This window comes from Musa acuminata, chromosome BXJ1-2, assembly GCF_036884655.1.
Source record: "Musa acuminata AAA Group cultivar baxijiao chromosome BXJ1-2, Cavendish_Baxijiao_AAA, whole genome shotgun sequence".
Lineage (NCBI taxonomy): Eukaryota > Viridiplantae > Streptophyta > Magnoliopsida > Zingiberales > Musaceae > Musa > Musa acuminata.
This window is the reverse complement of record NC_088328.1, coordinates 9,520,300-9,545,059: the sequence shown is the minus strand read 5'-3', so window position 1 is coordinate 9,545,059 and position 24,760 is coordinate 9,520,300. Positions and strand designations below refer to the sequence as shown.

Below are 24,760 nucleotides of genomic sequence, written 5' to 3'. Positions count from 1 at the left end.
CGTGAGAGATGCATTTGTCAATGAATTCCATGAGTGAAGGGACTAAGTGTATAAAAAATCATTAAGTTTGTATGAAATAAATTTGATACCAAGTAGATTGATATACTGGATTTCTTGAAAGCCTTATTTACGAAATGAAATAATTTCATGAAAGCTTTAAAAAAAAAATCGAGAAAGTATGGAAAAGATATACATCAAATTCATACATTTGGACAATTTAACATCCCTAACTCTCTTGTAATAAAATCAAATTGTTCTTCATCTAAAAGTTTTGTAAAGATATCGATAAATTGATATTTCATATCAATAAACTATAAAGATATACTATGATTATTAACATGATCTCTTATGAAATGATGCCTAATGTCAATATGTTTAGTTCTAGAGTGTTGTATAGAATTTTTTGTTAAACATATTATACTCGTGTTATCACATTTTATGAGAATATTTTTAAGGTAAATCTTATAATCTTCTAATATATTTTTCATCCATACAATTTATACACAACATGCACTAGCTGCTATGTATTTGGCTTCAATCTTAGATAGTGCAACCGAGTTTTATTTTTTGGAAGACCAAGAGACAAATGCATGACCTAAGAATTGACATGTTCTAGATGTGCTTTTTTTATCTATTCTACATCCAGCAAAATCCACATCAGCATAAGTAATTAATTCAAAGTTTTCAGATTTTGGATACCATAATCCTAGATTAGTGGTTCTTTTAAGATATCTAAGAACTCTTTTAACTGTTTTAAGATGAGATAGCTTAGGATTAGATTGAAACCTAGTATAAAGTTCTACGCTAAACATGATGTCCGGTCTAGTTGCGGTGAGGTATAGTAAACTACCTATCATACCTGTATAAGCTTTTTGATCAAAGCTTTCTCCACTTTCGTCAATATCTAACTTAATAAAGGTACTCATAGGAGTATTAATAATATTTGAACTATCCATATTAAACCATTTTAGCAAGTCTAATGCATATTTTGTTTGACTAAGAAAAATATCATCGCTAAGTTGTTTGATTTGTAAGCCTAAAAAGAAAGTTAGTTCACCCATTAAACTCATTTTAAACTCTTGGCTTACTCTTGGCAAATGATTCACATAATGATTCATTTGTAGAACCAAAAATAATATCATCAATATAAATTTGAACAATAAGAAATTTATTTTCAAAATTTTTAATAAATAATATAGTATCGACCTTGCCTTTAGAGGAATTATTTTGGATAAGAAAGGAGTTAAGTCTCTCATACCATGCCCTTGGGGCTTGTTTTAATCCATAGAGATATTTAGTCAATTTAAACACATAATTCAGAAAATTATCATTCTCAAATCCGGGAGGTTGTTCAACCTAAACTTCTTCGGAAATAAAGCCATTAAGAAAAACACTTTTAACATCCATTTGAAATAACTTAAAATTATTACTACTAGCATAGGCAATGAGCATCCTTATGGCTTCTAATCGTGCCACAAGAGCAAAGGTTTTTTCATAATTGATACATTCTTCTCAGTTGAAACCCTTGGCCACTAATCTAGCCTTGTTTCTAACCACGATACCAACTTCATCTTACTTGTTTCTTAAGACTCATATAGTATCAATAACTAAATGGTCATTTGGCCTCAGTACAAGCTTTCACACCTCATTTCTCTCAAATTGGTTCAACTCTTCTTGCATTGCAATAACCCATGAATCATCTTTCAAGGCCTCATTAATGCATTTAGGTTCAATTTCAGAAAGAAAAATGGCGTTGGCACAAAAAATTTTAAGAGAATAATGAGTTTGAATCCCTTTTGATATGTCTCCTATGATTAGCTCCTTAGGATGAGCATCTATATACTTCCATTCCTTGGGTAAGGATGTTTCAGAAGAAGATATATCCAAGTTGCTAGTTGGAGGAGATGGTTCATTTAAATTCAAAGCATCAAAATTAAGAACATCATCAAACTCATTTTTTTTAAATTTGGAAACTTCATTAAAGACAACATGAATAGACTCTTTTATAATCAAAGTTCTTTTATTAAAGATACAAAGGCTTTAGAAATAGAAGAATAGTTAAGAGAAATGCCTTCATCGGATTTTACATCAAACTTTCCTAAGGCATCTTTTTCATTCAAGATAAAACATTTACAACCAAAAACTTTAAAATATGAAACATTGGGTTTTTTATTATTCCATAATTCATAAGGAGTTTTGAAAAGTAATGGTCTTACTAGAACTTTATTCATGACATAGCATGTCATATTAATGGCTTCGACCCAAAAATATTTAGGGAAGATATGTTCGTTCAACATAGTTCTTGTCATTTCTTATAAATTTCTATTTTTCTTTCTACTACTTTATTTTATTGAGGATTTCTTGAAGTAGAGAAATTATTGTTGTATCCATTAAATTCACAAAAATTTTAAAAATCATGGTTTTGAAATTTGCCACCATGATCACTCCGAATTGATGAAATCATAAAGCCTTTTTCATTTTGAACAAGTTTACAAAACTTAAAAAAATACCTAAAGCAATCACTTTTATGTGTCAAGAAGTATGTCCAAGTGTATCTACTATAATCATCCACAATTACAAAGGCATATTTACTGCCTCCTAGGCGTGATGTATCAATTGGTCCAAACAAATCCATATGGATTAATTACAATATTCTAGAGGTGCATATTTGATTTTTTAGTTTGAAATTATCATTTATTTGTTTTCCTAGTTGACATGTATCACACACATTATCTTTAACAAACTTAATGTTAGGAATACCTCTTACAAGTTCTTTGGATGAGATTTGAGAGATTAGTTTCATGCTAGCATGACCTAATCTCCTATGCCAAAGCCAAGCATCATCATTCAAAACCAAAAAATACATTTCATTACAAAGATCATCAATATCAATAATGTATACATTATTTTGTTTTAGGGCAATCATAGATGTATTTTTTTATGGTTTTTAATAATATAAGCATTGGATTCAAATCTAATGATGTATCCTTTATCACATAGTTAACTAAAGCTCAAAAGATTATGCTTTAAACCATCAGCCAACAACACATCTTCAATCAAAAAGTTAGATTTGTTACCTATGGTTCCTTTGCCAATGATTTTACCATTATTGTTATCTCCAAAGGTGGCATACCCTTTGTCTATGCTAGTGAGCTTAGAGAATTAAGATGGATCTCCAATCATGTGCCTTGAGCATCCACTATTAAGGTACCATCTCTTGCTTCTAACTTGGAATGGTAAACATTTTTACAAAAATAAGTGATTTTTAGGTACCCATTTGACCTTGGGTGCCTCAAAAATCGATCTACTCAACTTATCATTTTGTATAGAGCTTTTTACGGTTCCTTTAGGAACCCAAATCAATTTGTGTAGACTATATCTCTTAAATAGATATTTATAAACAACATGTCTGAGTTTACAATAAAAGTTGCATTTGGTACATACAAGGTAGGACCTTTAACAAAGATGGTTGGATTTTGGTGAGATCTACTCACAAATCCGATTCCGCCTCTTCTATGAACATGACCCTTATTGGCAAGGATCATGTTCAAGGACTTGCTACCAACTTTTAATTTTTCTAAAGTTTCTTTGAGTAACAAGTTCTCCTTTTTAAGCATTTCTAATTCATCACATTTTGTGCAAGGAGCTAAACTATCATCATGTTCGATTTTTAATATATCAAAATCATTAACAAGAGAAGTATGCTCCTTTCTTAATAATTTATACTTTTTACTAACTAATTTATATTCATTAAATAATTCATGAAAAGCGCTTAAAATCTTATCGAAAGATAAATTTGCATCTAATGAACTGCTTACCTCATCTCCGATGGCCATTGGTGCGTAGTTAGTGATCTCCTTGTTACTTTGTTCTTCGCCTTTGGAATCGCTCGAGTCATCCCACGTTGCTTTGAGCGCCTTCTTCTTCTTTGGTTGCTTCTTCTTTACTTAGGGACATTCACTTTTGAAATGTCCCAGCTTCTTGCATTCGTAGCATATAACTTGTTCTTTCTTGGGTTTAATTTTATTTTTAGTGTCATTTTTAAATTTATTCCTTTTTATGAATTTTTTGAACATTCTTATCAAGAGTGCCAAGTCATCATCATAGTCCTCATCACTTGAACTTTCTTTCACGTGGTCTTCATGAGTTCTTAGTGCCACATATCCTTCCTATTCTTTGGAAGGTTATTCTTAAGCTCTTCATGAGCATTGCAAGTCATCTCATAGGTCATTAGTGACCTGATAAGTTCTTCGAGAGGGAAGTTATTTAAATCCTTGGTCTCTTGAATGGCCATTACTTTAGGGTCCCAACTCTTTGGAAGGGATCTCAAGATTTTATTAACAAGTTCAAAGTTTGAAAAACATTTGTCAAGAACTTTTAAACTATTGACAACATCAGTAAAACGAGTATACATGTCAACAATAGTTTCGCTTGGCTTCATCCAAAACAATTCATAGGTATAAACTAAAATATTTATCTTCGGTTCATTTACTCTACTAGTGCCTTCGTGAGTGATTTCGAGTGTATGCCAAATGTCAAAAGTTATTTCATAAATAGACATTCGATTGAACTTGTTTTTATCTAAAGCGTAAAACAAGATATTCATAGCCTTGGCATTTAAAGCGAAAGTCTTCTTCTCCAACTCATTCCAATCGTTCATTGGAAGATAAAACTTTTGAAATCCATTTTTCACAATGTTCCATAACTCAAAATCCATATAAATTAGAAAAGTCCTCATTCTAGTCTTCCAATAGGTGTAATCCATCCGATTAAACATTGGTGGACATGTAATTGAATGACCCTCTTAGTTGTCGGCAAATGTCATCTCTCTTGGGTTTCAAACCAAACCAAGAGTAACCTTGCTCTGATACTAATTCTTAGGTTCAAGAGTGACACTAAGAGGGGGGGTGAATTAGTGTAGCGAAAAAATCATTGGTTTTGAAAATATTCCTTCATTGAAACTAATTCGGAAAGTGCTCGACTTTAGAGTAAATGAACTAGCAATTAACTTAAAAAGTAATGGCAGTAATGAAAAGCAAAATGGAAATGAGAACAATGGAATTTATAGTGGTTTGGTCGTTGTGACCTACATCCACTTCTGATCCCTCCTCCGTTGAGGTCATCGACATCCACTAATAGTCTTCCTTCAATAGGCGAAGACCAACCACCTCTTTACAGCGCTTTCTCCTTTTCACGGGTTTAGGAGATAATCCTTACAAGCCTCACACCTCTCTTGAATGATCACAAGACTTAGAACGGGAGGAGGACTCTTAGCACTTTGAACAATATCTTGAAGTATTGGGGTCTTAGCACTTTCGTGCCCTTTCATGTAGAAAAAGGTTGGATATTTATAGGCCATAATGGCTTTAGAATTGGAGCCAAAAAGTGTTACATCCTTAGATTTCGGGGTACTGGCAGTACCACTGCTATTATTGGGTGGTACTACCGCCTGCAGACTGATACTGGGTGGTACCATCTCTTAGTCTGGGCAGTACGACCGCCTTGCTCTAGTGGTACCATCGCTTGATAGGGTGGTACCACCGCTTGACAACATTAACTGCCGGTAGTACTATCACCTAGTCTGGATGGTACCACCACTTAGAGCACTTGGGAAACTGAGTCCTAGGCGGTGCCACCGCCAGTCGTGACTTCAGGTGCTGAATGGGCTATTCAACTGGCCCAATTCAGCCCTGTTAAGGGCCCAATTGGCCCCTAACTAAGTTAATGGGATTACCTCCCAATCCTAACTCAACTTAAGGTCTAACTACGATAATTTAAGACATTAACTAAGTAATCTTGGTCTGGTATGTCAATTGTTCTTTTGGTGACTTCCAATGAACTTTCGACGATCTCTCGGCAATGTTCCAACGGACTCTTGGCAAGCTCCTAGACTTTACAACAATCTTCTTGGTGAGTTCTGATAAGCTTCTTTAGTAAGCTCCTGGACTTCTCGATCAATTCCGGTAGAACTTCCGATAAACATCTAGACTTCCGATGAACTCTCGAACTCCCAACGAAATCTTGATCTTGACTCCAGCCCAACATCTGCTTTATGCCTTATTGAATGACCCTCTTGATTGCCGGCAAATGTCATCTCTCTTGGATTTTAAACCAAACGAGAGTGACCCTTGCTCTGATACCAATTGTTAGGATCAAGAGTGGCACTAAGAGGGGGGGGATGAATTAGTGCAGTGAAAAATTCTTCGATTTCGTAAAATATTTCAGGCGTTCAATAAAAACCAATTTTGAAAGAAAGCAACTTGAAACGTATGAGAGCGTAAGCATAGTGAAAGCTAGATGAGGAGGAGAAGCAGCTTGCTATGAAATGATTTGCAATTAAAGTAAATTGCTCAAAACGAAATGCAAACCAGAATTTAGAGTGGTTTGGTCAATGTGACCTACATTCACTTTCGGATTCCTCCTTTGTTGAGGTCACCAGCGTCCACTAAAGGCCTTCCTTAAATAGGTGAAGATCAATCACCTTTTACAGCTCTTTCTCCTTTTGTCAGGTTTAGGAAAGAACCCTTACAAGCCTTACTCCTCTTTCTTGAATGGTTACAAAGCTAAGAGAGGGAGAAGGAAAACTCTAGCACTTTTACACCCCAATGATTCAAGATTATAATCACACTTCGGTACCCTTTCATGTAGAAAAGGGTGGGGTATTTATAGCCCCTAATGACTTCAAAAATGGAGCCAAAAAGTATCTTATCTCAGTTTTCCGAGGTATTAGCGGTATCACAGCCATTACTAGGCGGTGCTACCGCTTGTAGTCTGACACTAGGCGGTACTACCGCCTGATAGAGCTCGAAGACCGAGCTTTGGCGGTACCACCACCTGATAGGGGCGGTACCACCGCTGTCAGCAATAATTGCTGGTGGTACCACTGCCCAGACCACCTAGGAGACTGGGTCTTCTTGGCAGTGCCACCGCCGGCCCTAGCGGTGCCACCGCTGGTCAGAGTCCAACAACCTGGTTGGGCCTTGTATTTGGCCTAAACCATCCTAGCTTCGAGCCCAATTGGCCTCTAATAGAGTTGATGGGATTACCTCCCAAATCAACTCTAATTATTATTCTAACTACGATTAAGGCAAGCATGGTCCGTTACGTCGATTTTTCACTCGGCGAACTTCTCGGCGAGTCTTCCGGTGAGCTTCCAGCGAACTCCTGACCAACTCTTGGTTAGTCTTTCGGCATGCTTCTGGCGATCTCCCGATGAGCTTTTGACGAGTCTTCTAATGTGCTTCCGGTGATCACACGATGAGCTCTCGGCGAGCTCCTGGTATATCGTCCGAGTCTTCGACTCCAGCCCATCATCTGTTTTACGCCTTACTGTTATCGTAGTTAATCCTACACACTTATCTCAACATATTGATTAGATCAAATAATTTACCAATTGATTTCATTTCAACAAAAGATAGTTTTGCCCCTCGGAATTTTAAAAATTTCACGTTCTGTCCTTTATCCAAATTATGAAAATACCCCTCATAATTCAAAAAATTTCATTCATGTCCCAATTTCAGAAAATATTAGTTAAAATATTTAATTAATTATTATGATTTTTATTATCTAGTAGTCATACATGATGATGTGTACATGTGATGTATGATATGTGGATGGATGATCATGGACCGTGTGATGATGTGTGTACTTGTGATTATTATTATTTAGGCTTGCGAGTCTCTATTTTATTTTTCGTTTATTTTTGGGCCTACGTGCCTATGATTAAGTTGTAATCACACGAGGAGGCACAACGGGAAAGTGGAAGCGATAGCGGGACCCACGATACCGAGATGGACGATCGCAATACATTGAAATACGTCGAGACGCCGACGAAATCGACGATGACGAGATGGATGATCACAAGGTATGGAGATGCACCGCTGCATACGTAGATCTTGATGTGAGTGATTAGGCCCACTGGCTGAGGCATGATCACATTAGGTTATTGCCCATGATCATATGGTATGATTACTCATGTAATGTGTGATTGCTTATACACCTACTAGATATGTATATATATTTGCATACGATGTAGATATATGTATATGTGTGACATGTCATATTAGGAGACCAAATCAAAATTTCCTCTCTCGATAATATTAAGTCAGTAAACGTGAGGCAATTAGATTGACCCACATGGCCTTCCATTATTATAGGTAGGACCGATTCTCAATGTAAGTTGAGTTAGTCGAGAGTCCCTCGAGGCTCACCTATATCACGATTCGCTATCTTGCCTATGACATAGAGATATCACCGGTGACTTGAGGACATGGTATGCTTGGTCGAGTCCCTCAAGGGTATATCATCGAATCAGACTCATCTTGTAACAATGATGTTGACTTAACCGAACATCATGGTTGGTCGAGTCCCTCGAGACCATGATGGTTCGAAGGCCAAATAGGATGAGAATCATAAGGAGTTGTGATCGGCAATAGTTGCCTACCTTTTGAGCTTAATATGATTGGTCGAGTCCCTCAAGGTTACCCTAAGATGCTGATTGAATTCCTATCCCCACTAGAAGTATGCCGGAGACTTTCGTTTCACGTGCTAAGGGTGTTGCGTGACTCGCCAGTAAAATAGTAGGAGCATAGATATAAGTCCCTATCTTGATTGTTTATTTTGTAAAATCTGCATTTATTTATTTCTACTACATCTTTATTTTCAGAAAATATCGCTTTCAAATCCCTTACGTGATATACTTGATGTCAACCACCTTATTGATCCGAATTATACGGATTGACTCCGCAAATTGAGAATTATTCTCATGATAGAGAAAATCGAGTACGTCATTGATATAGTGATGCCTACGTTCGAGGAAGGGGCAAGCGAGGATGAGATCGCTCGCTACATGAAGTATATTGATGAATCTATGTTGGTAAAATCAACGTGAAAATAAATCGTGTTATACTTACTTTTTTAATCGAGAGTAACATAGTTCGGTTTATAAGTATAATGCAATTAATTTTGTCTAACTCATCTGAGGCTTTAACCATCATAAAAATATATATGATATAAATGTTTTCCTATCAGTTTAACCATCAAAGGAAGGAAGTCCTATATTATTTTTGTGGAGCTTGAGTGGAAGAGAAGGAGAAGGAGGAGGCTATCTTCCGGGGAGGGGTTCGGGCGATGGTTATAACAACAATAGGGGTTGCTTCAAGAGAGAGAGAGAGAGAGAGAGAGAGAGAGAGAGAGAGAGCAGTGAAGGAAGGAGTTTTTATAGTTATTAACAACAACAAATATGTTGTCAAGGTATATGAAACGACGATAACCATCGGATGAGTTTTCAGAAGCCACCACCTATCTTAAAAAGAATTATCATTAATATTATTTTGTTATCTAAACCCATGTTTCTGTATTTCAACAAGTGATAGAATATTTAGTCGAATTGTGTTTCATAATAAGTATCACATGTCATTTATATTATTTTTTAAATAAAAATAATAATAATATTTTATAAAATAATATAAAATCAAAGTTCCTAAAGAAATTGTGACAATGTTTAGGGCAACGGAACTGGTTAGGTCAAGTTACTGTATTAGCACCGAAAACAACAATTGAGCTTCAGAAATTTGAACTCTAAACATTTTTCAGAAATGTTTTCATTATTTGGTCAAGAATGAAAAAATGTCTGAAATGGGAAGATGGGTCATGAGACGCATCATCGTAATTAAATGTCTGAAATGGGGCAGAAACTGTCCACGCTTCTTTAGAACCACTAAGGGCCTCAGGGCTACCATCGTAAATATATTCCGAATAAGGCGACAGCGGCTTCAGACTATACTAATCGACCTCATCTGTTATGTGTTTTTGATTTGTTTTTCGAGCTTCATCTCATTTCTCACCCCCTTCTCTCTTTCGATCGTCGTGGTCCGTCGAGCCTAGAGCTTAGGGTTTGTGCTTTATTCCAGGAATAGGTGGTCTCACTCCATTGAGATCTAAGGATAGGTTTCCCCCTCTCGCTGCTTGCGCTCTCCTGATCCCCGTTCGCCCTCCGGTATCGTTCTGGGAAGCCCTAATCCCATCTTCCTGTGCTCTTGAAGTATTGCGGTGAAGGCTGCCCTTGTAGGAATTTCCCAGACTGCGCCGTAAAGTCTCACCTATTCCTCCAGCTCCGTAGCGAAATGGGCGGACGAGCGGTCGTCTCCGATGAGGAAGGTGCAAAATTGCTTCTTGTTCGATGTGCTTTTATTTTGTCTTCATTAAATCCCTTTTTTTCACCCCGTCGTTCTTTTTTGGTTCATAGATGAGATCGAAGAGGATGCGGAAGAACGTGCCATGGAGCAGGATGCTGATGATGTTGGCGATAGGGGCAATGACGACGAGGAGGAAGACGAGGAAGGTAGACTTGGAATTCAACTGATGCCTGTCACTTGTGATGATTATAGTTCCTAGGGTTTCGGATTTTGGGACAGTTTTTTTTAATTGCTTAGTTGAGTTGTTCTCTGCCAGCAGAAGAGGGCCAAGATGAGTACGAGCAGGATGGATTTATAGTGGACGATGTAGAAGAGGAGGAGGAGGAGGAAAAGCAGAACAGTGATGAGGAGAGACATAGAAGAAAGAAGAAGAAGAGAAGGTGATGCAGCACTCGACTTTCCTTATGTGTAATTTTTAATAGCTGAATTGCTGAAGATCCTTTCATGTTCATAAATGTACATTATGCACTTCAGAGATTCAGAGAAGAACTACGTTCTTGATGAGGATGATTATGAGTTGCTCCAGGACAACAACATAACTGGCTTTCATCGACCACAACCAGTATGTCTCCTATGCTTGCTACTCAATCTTTTTAGCCTTTTAAATTTTTTTCTTTTTCTTTCTTGTACGTTGGTATGCGTTTCTTCAAGTTGTTACTGTTGTTAATTCTCTGCAGGGTAGCAAATTCAAGCGCTTGAAGAAGGCTGGAAGGGACAATGAAATGGATGAACAATCTGGGTTTTCAGATGATGAAGAATTAGATAGGAACAGTCATGGTGGCCGAACAGCTGAAGAAAAACTTAAGCGTAGCCTGTTTGGAGATGATGAAGGTAATCATTTCTTGAGCTTGACATGATGATTAATTTGCAGAAATTACTTATCCTTCTGTTTGATCACCCAGTGGTACCACTAGAAGATATTGCCGAGGAAGAGGAGCAGCAAGAAGAAGAAGAAGAAGATGCAGACATTATGGGTGAAGAAGATGAAATGGCAGATTTTATTGTGGATGAAGAAGATGTTGATGAGACTGGTGCTGTTGTAAGGTCTGATATGTTATCTTTTAGTGTGCTCATTTGTCGTTTTTGCTGTTCTCTGACTATTTTGACCATAAAATGACTTTTTATAGAAAGAAAAAGCTGAAGAAAAAGAAGTCGCGACAAGCTCCAGGAGTTTCATCATCTGCTTTGCAAGAAGCCCATGAGATATTTGGTGATGTTGATGAGCTTCTAATGCTCCGAAAGCAAGGACTTGCAGCTGTTTCTGGTGATGGCACCTGGAGTGAAAAGAGACTGGAGGATGAGTTTGAACCTTTTATTCTTTCAGAGAAGTACATGACCACAAAGGATGAAATTATCCGAGAAACAGATGTACCTGAGAGAATTCAGGTAATAAAATAACTTACTTTCTGTTTCTTTAAGCTAGCATATGGGAGATGGACTTGTTTGTAAATTACCAAGCTTCTCGTATTTTAATGTGTTCTTTTCCCTTGCAGCTGTCTGAGGACATAACTGGACCACCTCCAACAGATGATAAGAGTATAGAAGAGGAGAGCACCTGGATAAACAGCCAGCTTAATAGTGGTGGCATCTCTCCTTTAGTTGGTTATGATCAAGTTGTCAAAGAGATAAATAAGGAGGAAATTGGAAATGTCTTGACAATGATGCATGTGCAGAAGCTTGATGTATGGACTATTTTAATGTATTCAATTATGTACTTAAGGCCTTGATGTTAATAACTAATTGCTGTTGTTCCTCAGATTCCTTTCATTAGCATGTACCGCAAAGAGTTATGTCTTAGTCTTTTGAAGGATCCTGATGCCGAAACGCCAGATAATGAAGAAACCCCAAAGATGAAGTGGCATAAGGTAATCAAGTTTACATAACTAATTTTGGTGGTGGGTTACTAAAGCATATTCTGAAGAGCAATCTCAATTATTTTAGGTACTCTGGGCTGTTCAGACATTGGACAGAAAATGGTTGTTGCTTCAGAAGAGGAAGAGTGCTCTTCATTCCTACTACAACAAGCGCTTTCAAGAGGAAGCACGAAGAATTGATAATGAAACCAGACTTGCATTAAATCAACAACTTTTCAAATCAGTCATTGAGGCCCTAAGGGATGCAAAATCTGAAAGAGAGGTCGATGATATTGATGCCAAGTTCAATCTGCATTTTCCTCCTGGTGAAGTTGATATAGAGGATGGTCAATTCAAGAGACCAAAGCGGAAATCATTGTACAGTATTTGCCACAAAGCTGGTCTGTGGGAGGTTGCTAACAAGTTTGGTGCCAGTTCTGAGCAATTTGGATTGCTCCTCTCATTAGATAAGGTGACATCTACTCTTTTCTTGAATTTTCTGATTATTTTATTTGTTTTTAAAGGAATCAAAGATGATATGTTCGTTATTGGGAGTATGGTCATACATTTGGTGAGATGATATATCTTTTGCATGTTGTTTGGGGTATATTTGTTTACTTACTTTAGCTTCTAGCCTGTTGTTTCTGGTGAATTTTTAGTGTTATTGTATTAAATTATGTTTTGCGTGTTCTTTTCTTTACCAGATATTGGACGAGCTTGAAGATGGAAAAGAAACTCCTGAAGAAATAGCAGCAAATTTTACATGTGCTTTGTTTGAAACACCACAAGATGTTCTTAAAGGTGCTAGGCACATGGTATGTATGTTCTGTTCATTTTTCCCTCCTGAAAAGATGTTGTTAAGTTGTAATATTCCTAATCTTAAGTTTTGTGGATTTTGCCACAACTTTGTCTTTGTTCTGTTGCAGGCAGCTGTGGAAATTGGTTGCGAACCTAATGTTCGGAAACATGTACGCAGTATATTCATGGGGAAGGCTGTTGTGTCAACAAGTCCTACTCCTGAGGGAAATATGGCAATTGATCCTTATCACCAGCTTGCAAGTGTAAAGTGGCTTTGCAATAAACCATTATGTGAGTTTGTGGATGCACAGTGGCTTCTCATTCAGAGAGGTGAAGAAGAGAAACTGCTTCAGGTCACAATTAAATTACCAGAAGAGATCCAAAAGAAATTGTTAAGTGATGCTTCCGAGTATTATCTGAGTGAACGTGTCAGTAGATCTGCGCAGCTTTGGAATGAACAACGAAAGATGATATTGGAAGACTCATTTCTGACTTTTATTCTTCCATCAATGGAAAAGGAAGCTCGATCGCTAATGACAGCACGAGCCAAGAATTGGCTTCTTATGGAATATGGAAAACAATTGTGGACTAAGGTCTCTATTGCCCCTTTCAAGCGGAAGGATGCGGATATTGATTCGGAGGATGAGCCTGAGTCAAGAGTAATGGCTTGCTGTTGGGGACCTGGAAAGCCTGCAACGACGATTGTTATGTTGGATTCAGCAGGAGAAATGGTGGATGTGCTATATGCTGGTTCAATTAGTGTTCGATCCCAGGCTGTTGCTGAACAACAGAGAAAAAAAAATGATCATCAGCGAGTCTTGAAGTTCATGACTGGTCACCAACCTCATGCTGTCTGTGTAGGAGCAGCAAATATGGCCTGCAGACAACTAAAGGATGACATTTATGAAGTACGTCTGGTGTTGTCTTTTTTACTTTCATGTTCAATCTTACATCTGGCTTTTTCCTTGGATTAATTGCAATTTCTACAATATAGTTGGTTATTTTGGTTGTTTTTTGTGTGTGCAACACTATAGCTAGTTAATGTGTGGCTCTAAGGTGCAATTGCTAATACTCCTTTCCAAGGTTAGCAATTTCATATACTGGTACTGTACTGGTCAGAGCTAGGACTGGTTTCGTACCAGTGTAGTGACACTTGACTTGGTACACCGGTACATTCAAAGCTTCAAAAGAAGTCCAGAAAAAAACTTAAAACTGAAAAGAAGAAATTGTTCGATGCATAGCCTGTATTAACTCTGTGCCAGGTGGTACCAACCCACCTGTGTACTGTTGGTCATGTATTGGTAAACTATTGAACTGATAACTTGCTCCTTTCCACCATTGATTGCTCAACATCTGCTCTTTTTTTGATGAGCTTGTTAAGTTACTGATAAGAGTATCATTACTTGTTATTTCAGTGTTATGGTCAATCTTATTTGACTAGTTTAAATATTAATCATAGGTTTTTTTTTCTCTTACTCCTAAAACACTGATCTGGTTGTGATGAACCAAATCCACCTAGCAAATGTTGAGTTTGAGACTTCATCCCATAAATTTTTACATCTAAAAATTATTTTATACTTGATACATTTATCAAAGGTTAAGGGATAAATATCTTAAAGGGGCTACCTTAGTTGGTAAAGATTTTAGTGCTGAGGGAAAACCTTTGCAAAGGTCATTCATGATTGCTGACCTGACATAAAAAAATTGCCTTTGGTAGGCATATTAGAACTAATTCAGGCTATTACCCAACTCTTTTGTCAGTAATTAGTTGCCAAAAGCCATATAGTTATCATGTGGTTTTGTATAGGTATTCATTGAGAAGAAATTATTGGAGGAAAGATGGGTCTTTTTTGGGAGTTAAGAAGCATAATTGTTGGCCTGAATAAAATTACCTGGTTAACAAGCCTTTAGTTAACTGTAGGTTTATGGATTATCTGTAGATTAATATAGTTGCAAAAAATGATCTCAAGGGAAAGGAATCTTTTTTTGTTTGGGGTGTTGGAAAACCATTTTCTTCATCTTTTCTCTTGTATTTGGGGCAGATGGAGGTGTGAGTCCCTCTTCTTAGGTGGGTTATCTGGAAAACTAAACTGAATTTGAGAACATACACTTCAACTCTAGGTGAGGAAGTTTGGGGAATTGGGTATTTAAGTGATCTTGTGTCACTTATGATTTTTGGTTTTCGTTTATGAAACTAAAATCATGAAAATTGATTTAGAAATAAACTGTTTTGTATCCTCATTAGTTTGGTCCTTCCTTTACATTTAAATTTTTAAATTTTTTTCCATTATTTTGAAAGCTAGTTTGTGCAATTTAGCCCCTTCATTATGATATATGATTGTTTAGTTCTAAAATTTTTTGACAAGCCATAGTTATGACCACCAAATATGTATTGTAATACAAAAGAGGGGTTTCTTTTGGGGAACATGTAACCGCCTTTTCTAATATATATTAGTGATCCCTTTTACATTTCTGCATTTTTATCACTACAAGGTCTGGAAAATTCATTAAGGGAACTTGCCATCACTGATAATAATGGTAAATGAGCCTCATAGAGTAATTCTTTTTATGGTTAGCCTTTACCTGCGAGCCTTTGGAATTTAATGACTCATATACCCTTTTATTTATTAGTTGCTAGTTTGCCTTGTGTCTTTTTGGTCTAATTATAGATTTAACTGTCTATCTTAAGAAAACAACACGGAGCTGCAACAGATGCATTGCTATGGGGTAGGAAGCATCCACTCCTCTTTTGCTCTTTTCTTTCTTTGACTCCTTCCATGCCCAGTGTACAACTAGCTGTGACAATGACCCATCCACCTTGGGCCCATGTTGGTCCTCGATTGAATCAGTATGGGTCTGGTACATGCCAACACATTGATGATTGAGATATGCATCTGGTACATGCCGACCGTGCTGACGCACAGTATGTCAGCATGGGTTTGATACCTCTTTGTGAGGGTTTTGGCTGTCCAAAACCCTTAAAACCATATTTTATGTGTGTTTCCTACCTAATAAAGTCAATATTCATATAATTTAACTAGTTCAACTCTACAAGACAACTTATATTACATTGCAACATGAAACAGAAAAGTAGTGATGAAATCTAAAAAGTAAATTGTAATATATAAATAAGTTAAGAGTTACTGAATTAGTGATGCATAATAAATGATTGTATAATAAGATCATATACTTGTTTCTACCACCAAAATGATTGTCATGATATCACTACGAGGAGTTAGGGTCCTAGATGTAATGATAGTAAAGATATATATGGTATGTCTATATGACCCAAGTATGATACTACTCTCATAACATCTAATACTAGTATACATTGTGCCAATGATGCATCAATGTCGTAGCAGTCATGGTTTCATCATTGTCAACCACTTGTGTTAGGTGGTTCCATGGGCAAGTAGGAATGTAGTAAATATAATTGCACAGCATGTAGTGTGATCGAGACTCTCGTCACTATATTGTTATTTGTTAGTAAATATAAAAATGGCTAACTATTGTCATTCATCAGTAAGCCATCAGATCCAAGACAATAGGAATGCTGACAATATGAGGAATTGTTGTTTGAGTATCATATAGGTTCCGTCTCATATCCTTGAATCAACTGCGACAGATGTTCCCTTTCCTTTACAGCCATATACAAGTCATGTGGATCCTTGTGCTCCATGGTCTACATCCTGGCTAACTGATGACTTGAAGATTTCTCTTGAGTAGTGGGAATGTAAGATTGGTCGCCCTAACCACCATCATCAGTCAAAGCAGTACTGTTCACGTCATTTCTATCTTAGCAGACATCATGAAGAGTAGAGTGCGAGGGAGAAGATGTCTCATCACTAGATTGAAACTTGTCTCTCATCGATTGCAACCAATGGATTAGCCGACTACAACACTGACCCTCTCCGTTGTCGAGGTAACCAGATGCACAAGCCATTTGTGTGTTATTATAACCTTTATAAGGGGACAGGAGCTTAAAAGAGTGTCTTTTGAGCTGTATAACAACTCAAAAAGACTTTTGAAGGGGGAAAGCATGGGATAGGCCTGTCCTTCATGGACCATTTGGTTCGAGGCAGTCTGCAACTCGGTTCACCGGTGGTTAGTACCAGTCCAGGTGATATGTCTTGGCCCTGATCATTGTGTTTCCACTACCTCATCTTTCAATTTCATACCTCTTCTCTTCTCTTCATGAGAACCTGGATCTTGGCACTGATGCCACCATCTCCACCAATCAATGGAAATCATGATGAGGCCTCACATATCCCCAAGGAATTTTTGCTAATTCCAATGGCCTATTTCTATCAACTTCGGGCATCTTGGAGTCAGTTCCAACAGTGTATACTTCTCATTAGTTGATTACATAGGACTATAGGAGAGCTCCTATGTTTGTGACCTAAGGTTGGATGTCTTCTTGTGCGTGTGTTGCTTCACCAACTTATGAATCTAGCAAGGCAGGTCTACCTTGCCCACTACCACCAAACTAATCTTCAACTGGTGGTGTTTTCAACCACCATTTAAGGATAGGAAGATTGGTCTATGTCGTAATGATATATAAGGTTAAAAAAAAATGTTATGACATACTTTTTCATTTTTATTGGCAATTTATCTGACGAGGCTGAATGTGAAACACTGCAATTTGAATATCTTGTTACGTATTTTGATCTTTCACCACTGCAATTAACTGTATTTAGTGCTTAGATTAGTTTCAGGTTCATCTCTTACATTGGTTCGTAGGTTTATAGAGCATCTTACACAGCTAATAATTAATGCTTAAGTATTTCATGTCCTCCAATTCCAGGGAGGCATGCTCAAAGTCACTTTCTTGTATGGACTGTGACGTCTGATCTACCTTTGTTATGGATTGACATTTAATGTACTTCATCTTCACTGTGTATGACACATATCATAACTTTCTATAGGCATGTCATTTGGTTGATATGTAGTAGCCTTCATAAAGTAACCATCTAATGTCTGAAAAAACATGTCCATTGTGGGTGTAGTGTGAATGGATAACGGCAAATGGTTGCCTTTTGGAATTAATTTGTTATTTTAATTGTGAATGCTGCATATACTACTTTCCGAAAACAGTTATGATCAGTAAATCATACTGGTTTGACTAAGGACCAGTATTGGACCATTTGGTCTAGTAAAGGTTGAGTATTATTTTTTATTATTCTTTTTGGGTGATAGTGGGCAATAAACCTTTGGATATACTGGTACGCTACCAGTCCAGTAGATTATGGACCTAGAGTTAAATTATTGGTTCATGCATATACATTTAAAGACATATATATCAACTTCTGTTTGATGGCTATTAATTGTTCTGAGAATTTACTAAGGCTTAAAACTGCCCACATGTTATGTTTTGCAGGTTATTTTCAAGATTGTGGAAGATCATCCAAAAGATGTCAGCCAAGATTTAGAATACATCAGTATTGTCTTCGGTGATGAATCTTTGCCTCGCCTTTATGAGAATTCAAGGGTTTCGGCGGATCAACTCCCTGGTCAACCAGGTAAGAGTATTTTCTCTAGGATACGTTACTCATTTTCATGCTAAACCATTTTTGGTGTGGTTTTTTTAAAGGTATTGTGAAACGTGCTGTGGCCCTTGGCCGATATCTGCAAAACCCTTTAGCTATGGTTGCTACACTTTGTGGACCAGGGAAAGAGATACTATCTTGGAAACTTTGTCCCTTGGAGCATTTTCTTACTCCAGATGATAAGTATGAGGTTGTTGAGCAGGTTATGGTTGATGCAACCAATCAAGTTGGTGTGGATATAAATCTAGCTGCAAGTCATGAATGGCTTTTTGCTCCTTTACAGTTTATTTCTGGTCTTGGGCCACGGAAAGCATCTGCTTTGCAAAGAGCATTTGTTAGGGCTGGATCCATTTTTAATCGGAAAGAGATACCCATGGGTAAGATTCTTAGAAAGAAAGTTTTCATTAACGCTGTTGGTTTTTTGCGTGTTCGCCGGAGCGGGGCAGCAGCTGCTAGTAGTCATATTATGGATCTTTTGGACGACACAAGAATTCATCCAGAATCCTATGATCTGGCAAAGAATCTGGCGAAGGATGTCTATGCTGAGGATGTTCCAAATGAAACAAACGATATGGATGATGATGTACAAGAGATGGCAATTGAACATGTTAGGGAAAGGCCTCATATGCTTAAAGTGCTTGACATCAATGAGTATGCCAAGAGCATTTTTAATCGGTATGGGACCAACAAAAGGGAGACTTTGTATGATATAAAGATGGAGCTTCTGCATGGATTTCAGGATTGGCGGACACCTTTTAAAGAACCAGCTGCAGAGGAGGAATTTGCTATGCTCTCTGGTGAAACAGATGATACCATTTCGGAAGGGAGAATTGTTCAGGTTACAGTGCGCCATGTACAAGAGTCTCGTATCATTTGTGCATTTGATTCTGGTTTGAAAGGGATGATATTCCCTGATGATTTCTCGGATGAAGGATATGATCATGAGAAGGTACATGAGGGTGATATTCTTACCTGCAAGATTAAGCATGTCAATAAGAATAGACTTGTGGTTTACTTGACATCCAAGGCTAGTGATTTAAGGAAAAGACCATACAATATTCATAATCGTGATCCTTATTACCATGAGGATGAGGCCAGTTTGCGGAGTGAGTTGGAGAAGGCTCGGAAGGACAAGGAACGTGCAAAGAAACATTTCAGGCCAAGGATGATTGTTCATCCCCGTTTTCAGAATTTGACAGCTGATGAAGCAATGGAGGTGTGTATAATTTGTAAATTGTATCTAATAATTTAATAACATCTCTACTTTGCTTAATGCTTGAATGCATTGAAATTAGGTCTTTAAACTTATTTATTGTGTACAGTACCTCTCTGATAAGGAACCTGGTGAAAGCATTATCCGGCCAAGTTCTAAAGGACCATCATTTTTAACATTTACATTAAAAGTTTTTGATGGAGTTTATGCTCATAAAGAGATAGTGGAGGGTGGAAAAGATCACAAAGATATCACAAGCTTGCTTCGTCTTGGAAGGACTCTAACAATAGACAAAGATACCTTTGAAGACCTTGATGAGGTCAGTACATAATTTTTAATTCTTGTTTATATTTATATTTTTCTGAGTTTTCAGTTCTTTAGTTCTTTTCAGTCTTGATAATACCTGAAGTGTATCATGCTTTATGGTTAACAATTATTATTATTTTTGTATATGCATCTTGAAAATTCTAAATATTACCAATTTTGGATTGTTGTTGAATGTGGCATCAAAATTAAAAAAAATCCATGAGACATCAATTTTTTATATAATAGTTTTTATTATGTATTGAAATTGTACAAGTCATGCTAAATTCTGAAAGAGCAATGAACTAAATAATTTGATTGTCTTATTAAAAAAAAATGACAGCTTAGGTTGCTATAGTTGTTATAATTCTATTTCTTCAAGGAAGTGCTTAGACTTAATATTTGCTAGTAATAAGCTGTAATATTTTACCAATATTTAGGAGTTTCTCATAGAACTTGGAGAAAAATATAAGAAAATGCAACAGGAAGGTTATTGATCTAACTTTGCTCCTTGATTAAAATGGTATCTTATTAGGTGTGTTTTTATATCCAGATTGTTAGCAGTAAAGCTAAGACAGTACAAATGCTTTTCCAGGCTATAGTGTATTTTTTTAAAAACTTCTCCATTCTTTCATGTCAAGTTTCTAATTGGTAAGAGTAGGTGCAAAACCAAAGCTAATAGATTTCTTGACTTATATTTTTGGTTAGTATGAAGCTAGTTTGCAAAAGCCTTCTCCAGCGTCTAGTTTACTTTTTGGCATTTATATTTTCCTTTAACATTTTGCACAAGCTTGCTGTAACCTTTTGCCAAACTAAAAGGTTTGGTTGTTTGTGAAATTTCTCAGTATCTTAATCAATTGATTAACTATATAATTGTTGCTGTAACCTTTTGCCAAACTAAAAGGTTTGGTTGTTTGTGAAATTTCTCAGTATCTTAATCAATTGATTAACTATATAATTGCTTAAAGAAAGAAGGATTAATTATATATCTTCTATTCTGTCAATAAAAAATTAGGTGAGTTGAGATCTCTTTCTAATGGCATGTTGCTCCCCAACTTTCAGGTTATGGATAGATATGTTGATCCATTAGTCACTCAACTGAAACACATGCTTTCTTACCACAAATTCAGGAAAGGAACAAAGGCGGAACTTGATGACTTGCTAAGGGCAGAGAAGGCGGCAAATTTAATGAGGATAGTTTACTGTTTTGGGATTTCTCATGAACATCCAGGGACTTTCATTTTATCATATATTAGGAGTACAAATCCACATCATGAGTATATTGGATTATATCCCAAAGGTTTTAGGTTTCGGAAAAAGGATTTTGATGATGTTGATCGCTTGGTGGCTTATTTTCAGAAGAATATAGACAAACCACCACCTGATGCTGGCCCATCGATACGAACACTTGCTGCAATGGTACCAATGAAAAGCCCTGCATGGGTTTCCTCTAGCGGGGGATATGTTGGTAGTGCTTCAGCAGGCAGTAATGATGGCTGGAGAGGTGATCGAGAAAGACCTTCCACCCCAGGTTCAAGAACAGGTATGTGATAAATGTTATAATTCATGAAATGTGATTTTAAAACTGATTAATGCTGTTTATTACACATTTTACCAGTTAGTGTAGTTGCTTCTGATTTAGTAATCACCATTTGTCACTAACCAATGCTTTTGAAAACTGAAACTTTTTCCTGATTCATTTGAATATACTTTATTAGTCCTTTCGAAATTTTTTGGGATTTTGAAAAGATAAAATGATTATTATTAGTGGTACGAGAAGAGATAGAAGGAAACTTAAAAAACTTTAATAAAAATTATAAATAAAGATTTAAATACTGTCAACTTAAGATGTGACTGTATTATCTCAATCATGGTAAAAGATTGATGTAGGTGTACTTCCATATTTTGTTATTTGTTCCCAGATAATTCAGCAATATTTGGTAATAGTTTGTTTGTTTGTTTGTGTACTACAAAAGGATTGTCTTCTTGTAGCATGGGTTTGCCAATATCTTTCTAGCATATTTCACCATGTTGTGCTGACTGGTAGGGCTGTACTCAGTTCATTTTGGTTCTATTTGATGAGTTTCTTAATCAAAATGAAGGCCTCATGTTTTATTTGCCTTAAAACAAATCTGATCCCAAGAAGAGTAAAAGCCAAAGTTTGAACCAGATCAAGTTTCTTGGTTCGGTTAGGCCCAGTTCGTTTTTAATAATAAAATAAATAAATAAATAAATAAATAAATAAATACTTGACTTGTTAGTTTTAAAGCAGGTGGATTCTCCCATTGCTGGTCACAAACAGCTGTCTTTTCATAAAAAAATTCCATCTACTTTAACTTTGTATAGTCTCCACACCATAGTTACAGAACTTCTCTTCTTCCTACCTAGAATTGCTTTACCTAATCTGTTCCCAAGAAGATCTAAAGCCAATGTTTGAACTGAGTCAAGTTTCTTGGTTTGGTTAGGTCCAGTTCATTTTTAATGATAAAATAAATGAATAAATACTTGACTTGTTGCCTTTAAAGCAGGTGGATTCTCCCATAGCTGGCTACAAACAGCTGTCTTTTAAATTTTTATCAAAAAATCATCGTACTTTTAACTTTATTGTTGAGTCTCCACGCCATAATTACACAACGCTGCTTCCTAACTAGAATTGCTTTACCATGAGAAATGGGGGTTGCCATAACTGGACATTTATGTCTCCTTGTATTGATAGCTTAGAGACACTGATCCACTGCCACTGTGGATTATAAGAGCTGCATTCTCTCAATCCTACTCTTAGAAGCTGCATTATAAGATTCTCTCAATTCTATAAGAGAATCTTGCAGCTTCCATTTTACAATAGCCAGAGCCAACATCTGGAATCCTTTAATTAGAATTCAGGAGGAATTTAAAGTATTCACTGGTAGTTTCATAAAATAGCTTACCCTATCCCAAATGTATTATTTTATATTGATTTATGATTCAATTGAATATTGGCCTAACAAATACTTTAATTTGCTTTGAGAAGACTCTGTAGGAAACAAATGACAAATAGTTGGTTATTTTCATATCGAATCAATGTTTCAATTGTTATTATTCTACATATGAAGATTCATTATATCTGTTTTTAATGGGTTTCATTAACATGGATCAGTAATGATGTGACTGATTAATGTGGTGCTGCTATGAGAATTGTTGAGAAGAGGCTAGAATTGACCTACATCAGTTTGAAAATTAAGAAAAGAGTTCTGGTATCAATATTGCAAATACTGGTTTAGAATATTTTACAATGTGGCTCTCCACCGGACCTCTATGATTCGTTGTAGGGGTAATATTCAACAGTAGGACTCAAAAAAATTGCAAGGTTGTTTGTCCTAAATTTTCTGCCCTGAAGACAGTAATGCACTTGACTTTAAGTCATAATTGACACCGACCTCTTTTGTCTTGTTACCTCAAATCCTTTTCGAATGCCACTCCCACCAACTTTGCATCTTATTATTAGTGCATGTTTGGATGTACTAATTTGACAAAGTTTATTTGATTTATTGATAAAAACTGGGGTCGTCTTTCCATAACATTATGGTTTGTGATTCATCGTGTAAGTTAATTTTCATCATAACAAGTATGCTTGGTTGCTGCCAGCATTTGTTTGCATATTCTTACCATGTTTGTTGCTTTTGCAAGCAGGTGACAGATTCGACTCCAGGAGCACCGGCAGTCGAGATGTTCATCCGAGTGGTCTTCCTCGTCCAGGTCGAGGTCGTGGACGAGGGCGTGGCAGAGGAAATAATTTTGGTTCCGAGGACTGTGATTCTGATTATGGTTCTGCAAAATGGGGTTCAAATGAAAATGATGGCTTGAGCACATTTCCAGGTGCCAAGGTTCAGAATTCCCCTGGAAGAGATCCTTGGGGATGGGGCAGTGCGGGCAGTGGTGGTGGCCAGGGTGGGATCAGCACTGGAGGTGGTAATGGTGGTGGGGATTGGGGAAGTGGCTACGCCACTGATAGGGGTGGTGACAAGTGGGGTGGAGGTGGCATCAAGGGGGCTTGGAGTGAAGGTGGCAGTGGAGGTAGTAGCTGGGGAACAGGAGGCAATATTGGTGGTGGCAATGGTAGTAGTCCTGCTCCTGGTTGGGGTGGCAATAGCAGTGGCGGCGGCGGCGGCGGCTGGGGTGGAGGCACTAGCTTTGGTGGCAGACCTGGTGGTGGCTTGAGTGAGGAATTAGCAAATCCCAAAAAATCAGGTGGTGGTTTGGCTGCCGGATTTGGTGCTTCAAGCACAGGATGGAGTGATTCTAGGAGATCAATACCGTCTCAACCTGATACGGGAAATGGATGGTCCGGTGGTTGGTAATCTTGAATTTTAGTTATGTCCAACCCTATTGGAAGCGTAAGTTACTATGTGCTAATGTACAAATTTTGGGTTTTTTTGATTTTTGGACTCGAGCAATGGAACAGAGCAACCATCTTTACCCCTCTTGTCCATCTTTCTATCAACATTGTCATTAGTTCGGTTGTATGTTGGCCCATTTGGGTTACATGTGTACTGGACTCTTTCAGATTCAACTGAAAAGTTCTTTTCTATTTTGGTGTAGTTGAGCGTAAATAGAACCATCATTTTTTACTTTTACGATCCACATCGATTGATGTCTTCTTGTTCGAATCAAAATGGTGTTCTGAACAATTGATAACTTTTGTTACTCTTCATGTGATTGGGTTTTCATCATACTTACTATAAAATACTTGCTGATGTTAAAGCTTGGGTCTGCCACATCATCATATGACCCACTGCCATGTCAGCAAGGACCATCAAGCCCAATTAGCCTTACCCAAATCGACGTAAATCCCAAATCAATGTTATCCCAATC

At 37.1% G+C, this 24,760-nt stretch overlaps 1 protein-coding gene across 2 annotated transcripts; it reads left to right on the top strand.

Annotated features, from left to right (window-relative positions):
• Positions 1–9,803: 9,803 nt before the first annotated feature.
• LOC103968684 (transcription elongation factor SPT6 homolog) lies at positions 9,804–24,476 on the top strand. 2 transcript variants are annotated; one of them, XM_009381982.3, is made up of 17 exons: positions 9,804–10,158; positions 10,247–10,342; positions 10,453–10,576; positions 10,671–10,758; positions 10,874–11,027; positions 11,099–11,240; positions 11,324–11,582; positions 11,690–11,878; positions 11,954–12,061; positions 12,138–12,521; positions 12,754–12,864; positions 12,976–13,755; positions 18,225–18,366; positions 18,438–19,609; positions 19,716–19,925; positions 20,972–21,452; positions 23,579–24,476. In XM_009381982.3, the coding sequence occupies exons 1-17, from the start codon at positions 10,125–10,127 to the stop codon at positions 24,244–24,246; spliced, it is 5,142 nt and encodes a 1,713-aa protein (XP_009380257.2). In that variant the 5' UTR covers positions 9,804–10,124; the 3' UTR covers positions 24,247–24,476. The 2 variants fall into 2 exon arrangements, with proteins under 2 accessions (XP_009380257.2, XP_064942285.1); XM_065086213.1 differs by having other exon boundaries at positions 9,977–10,158; positions 10,456–10,576.
• The last annotated feature ends 284 nt before the right edge of the window (positions 24,477–24,760 follow it).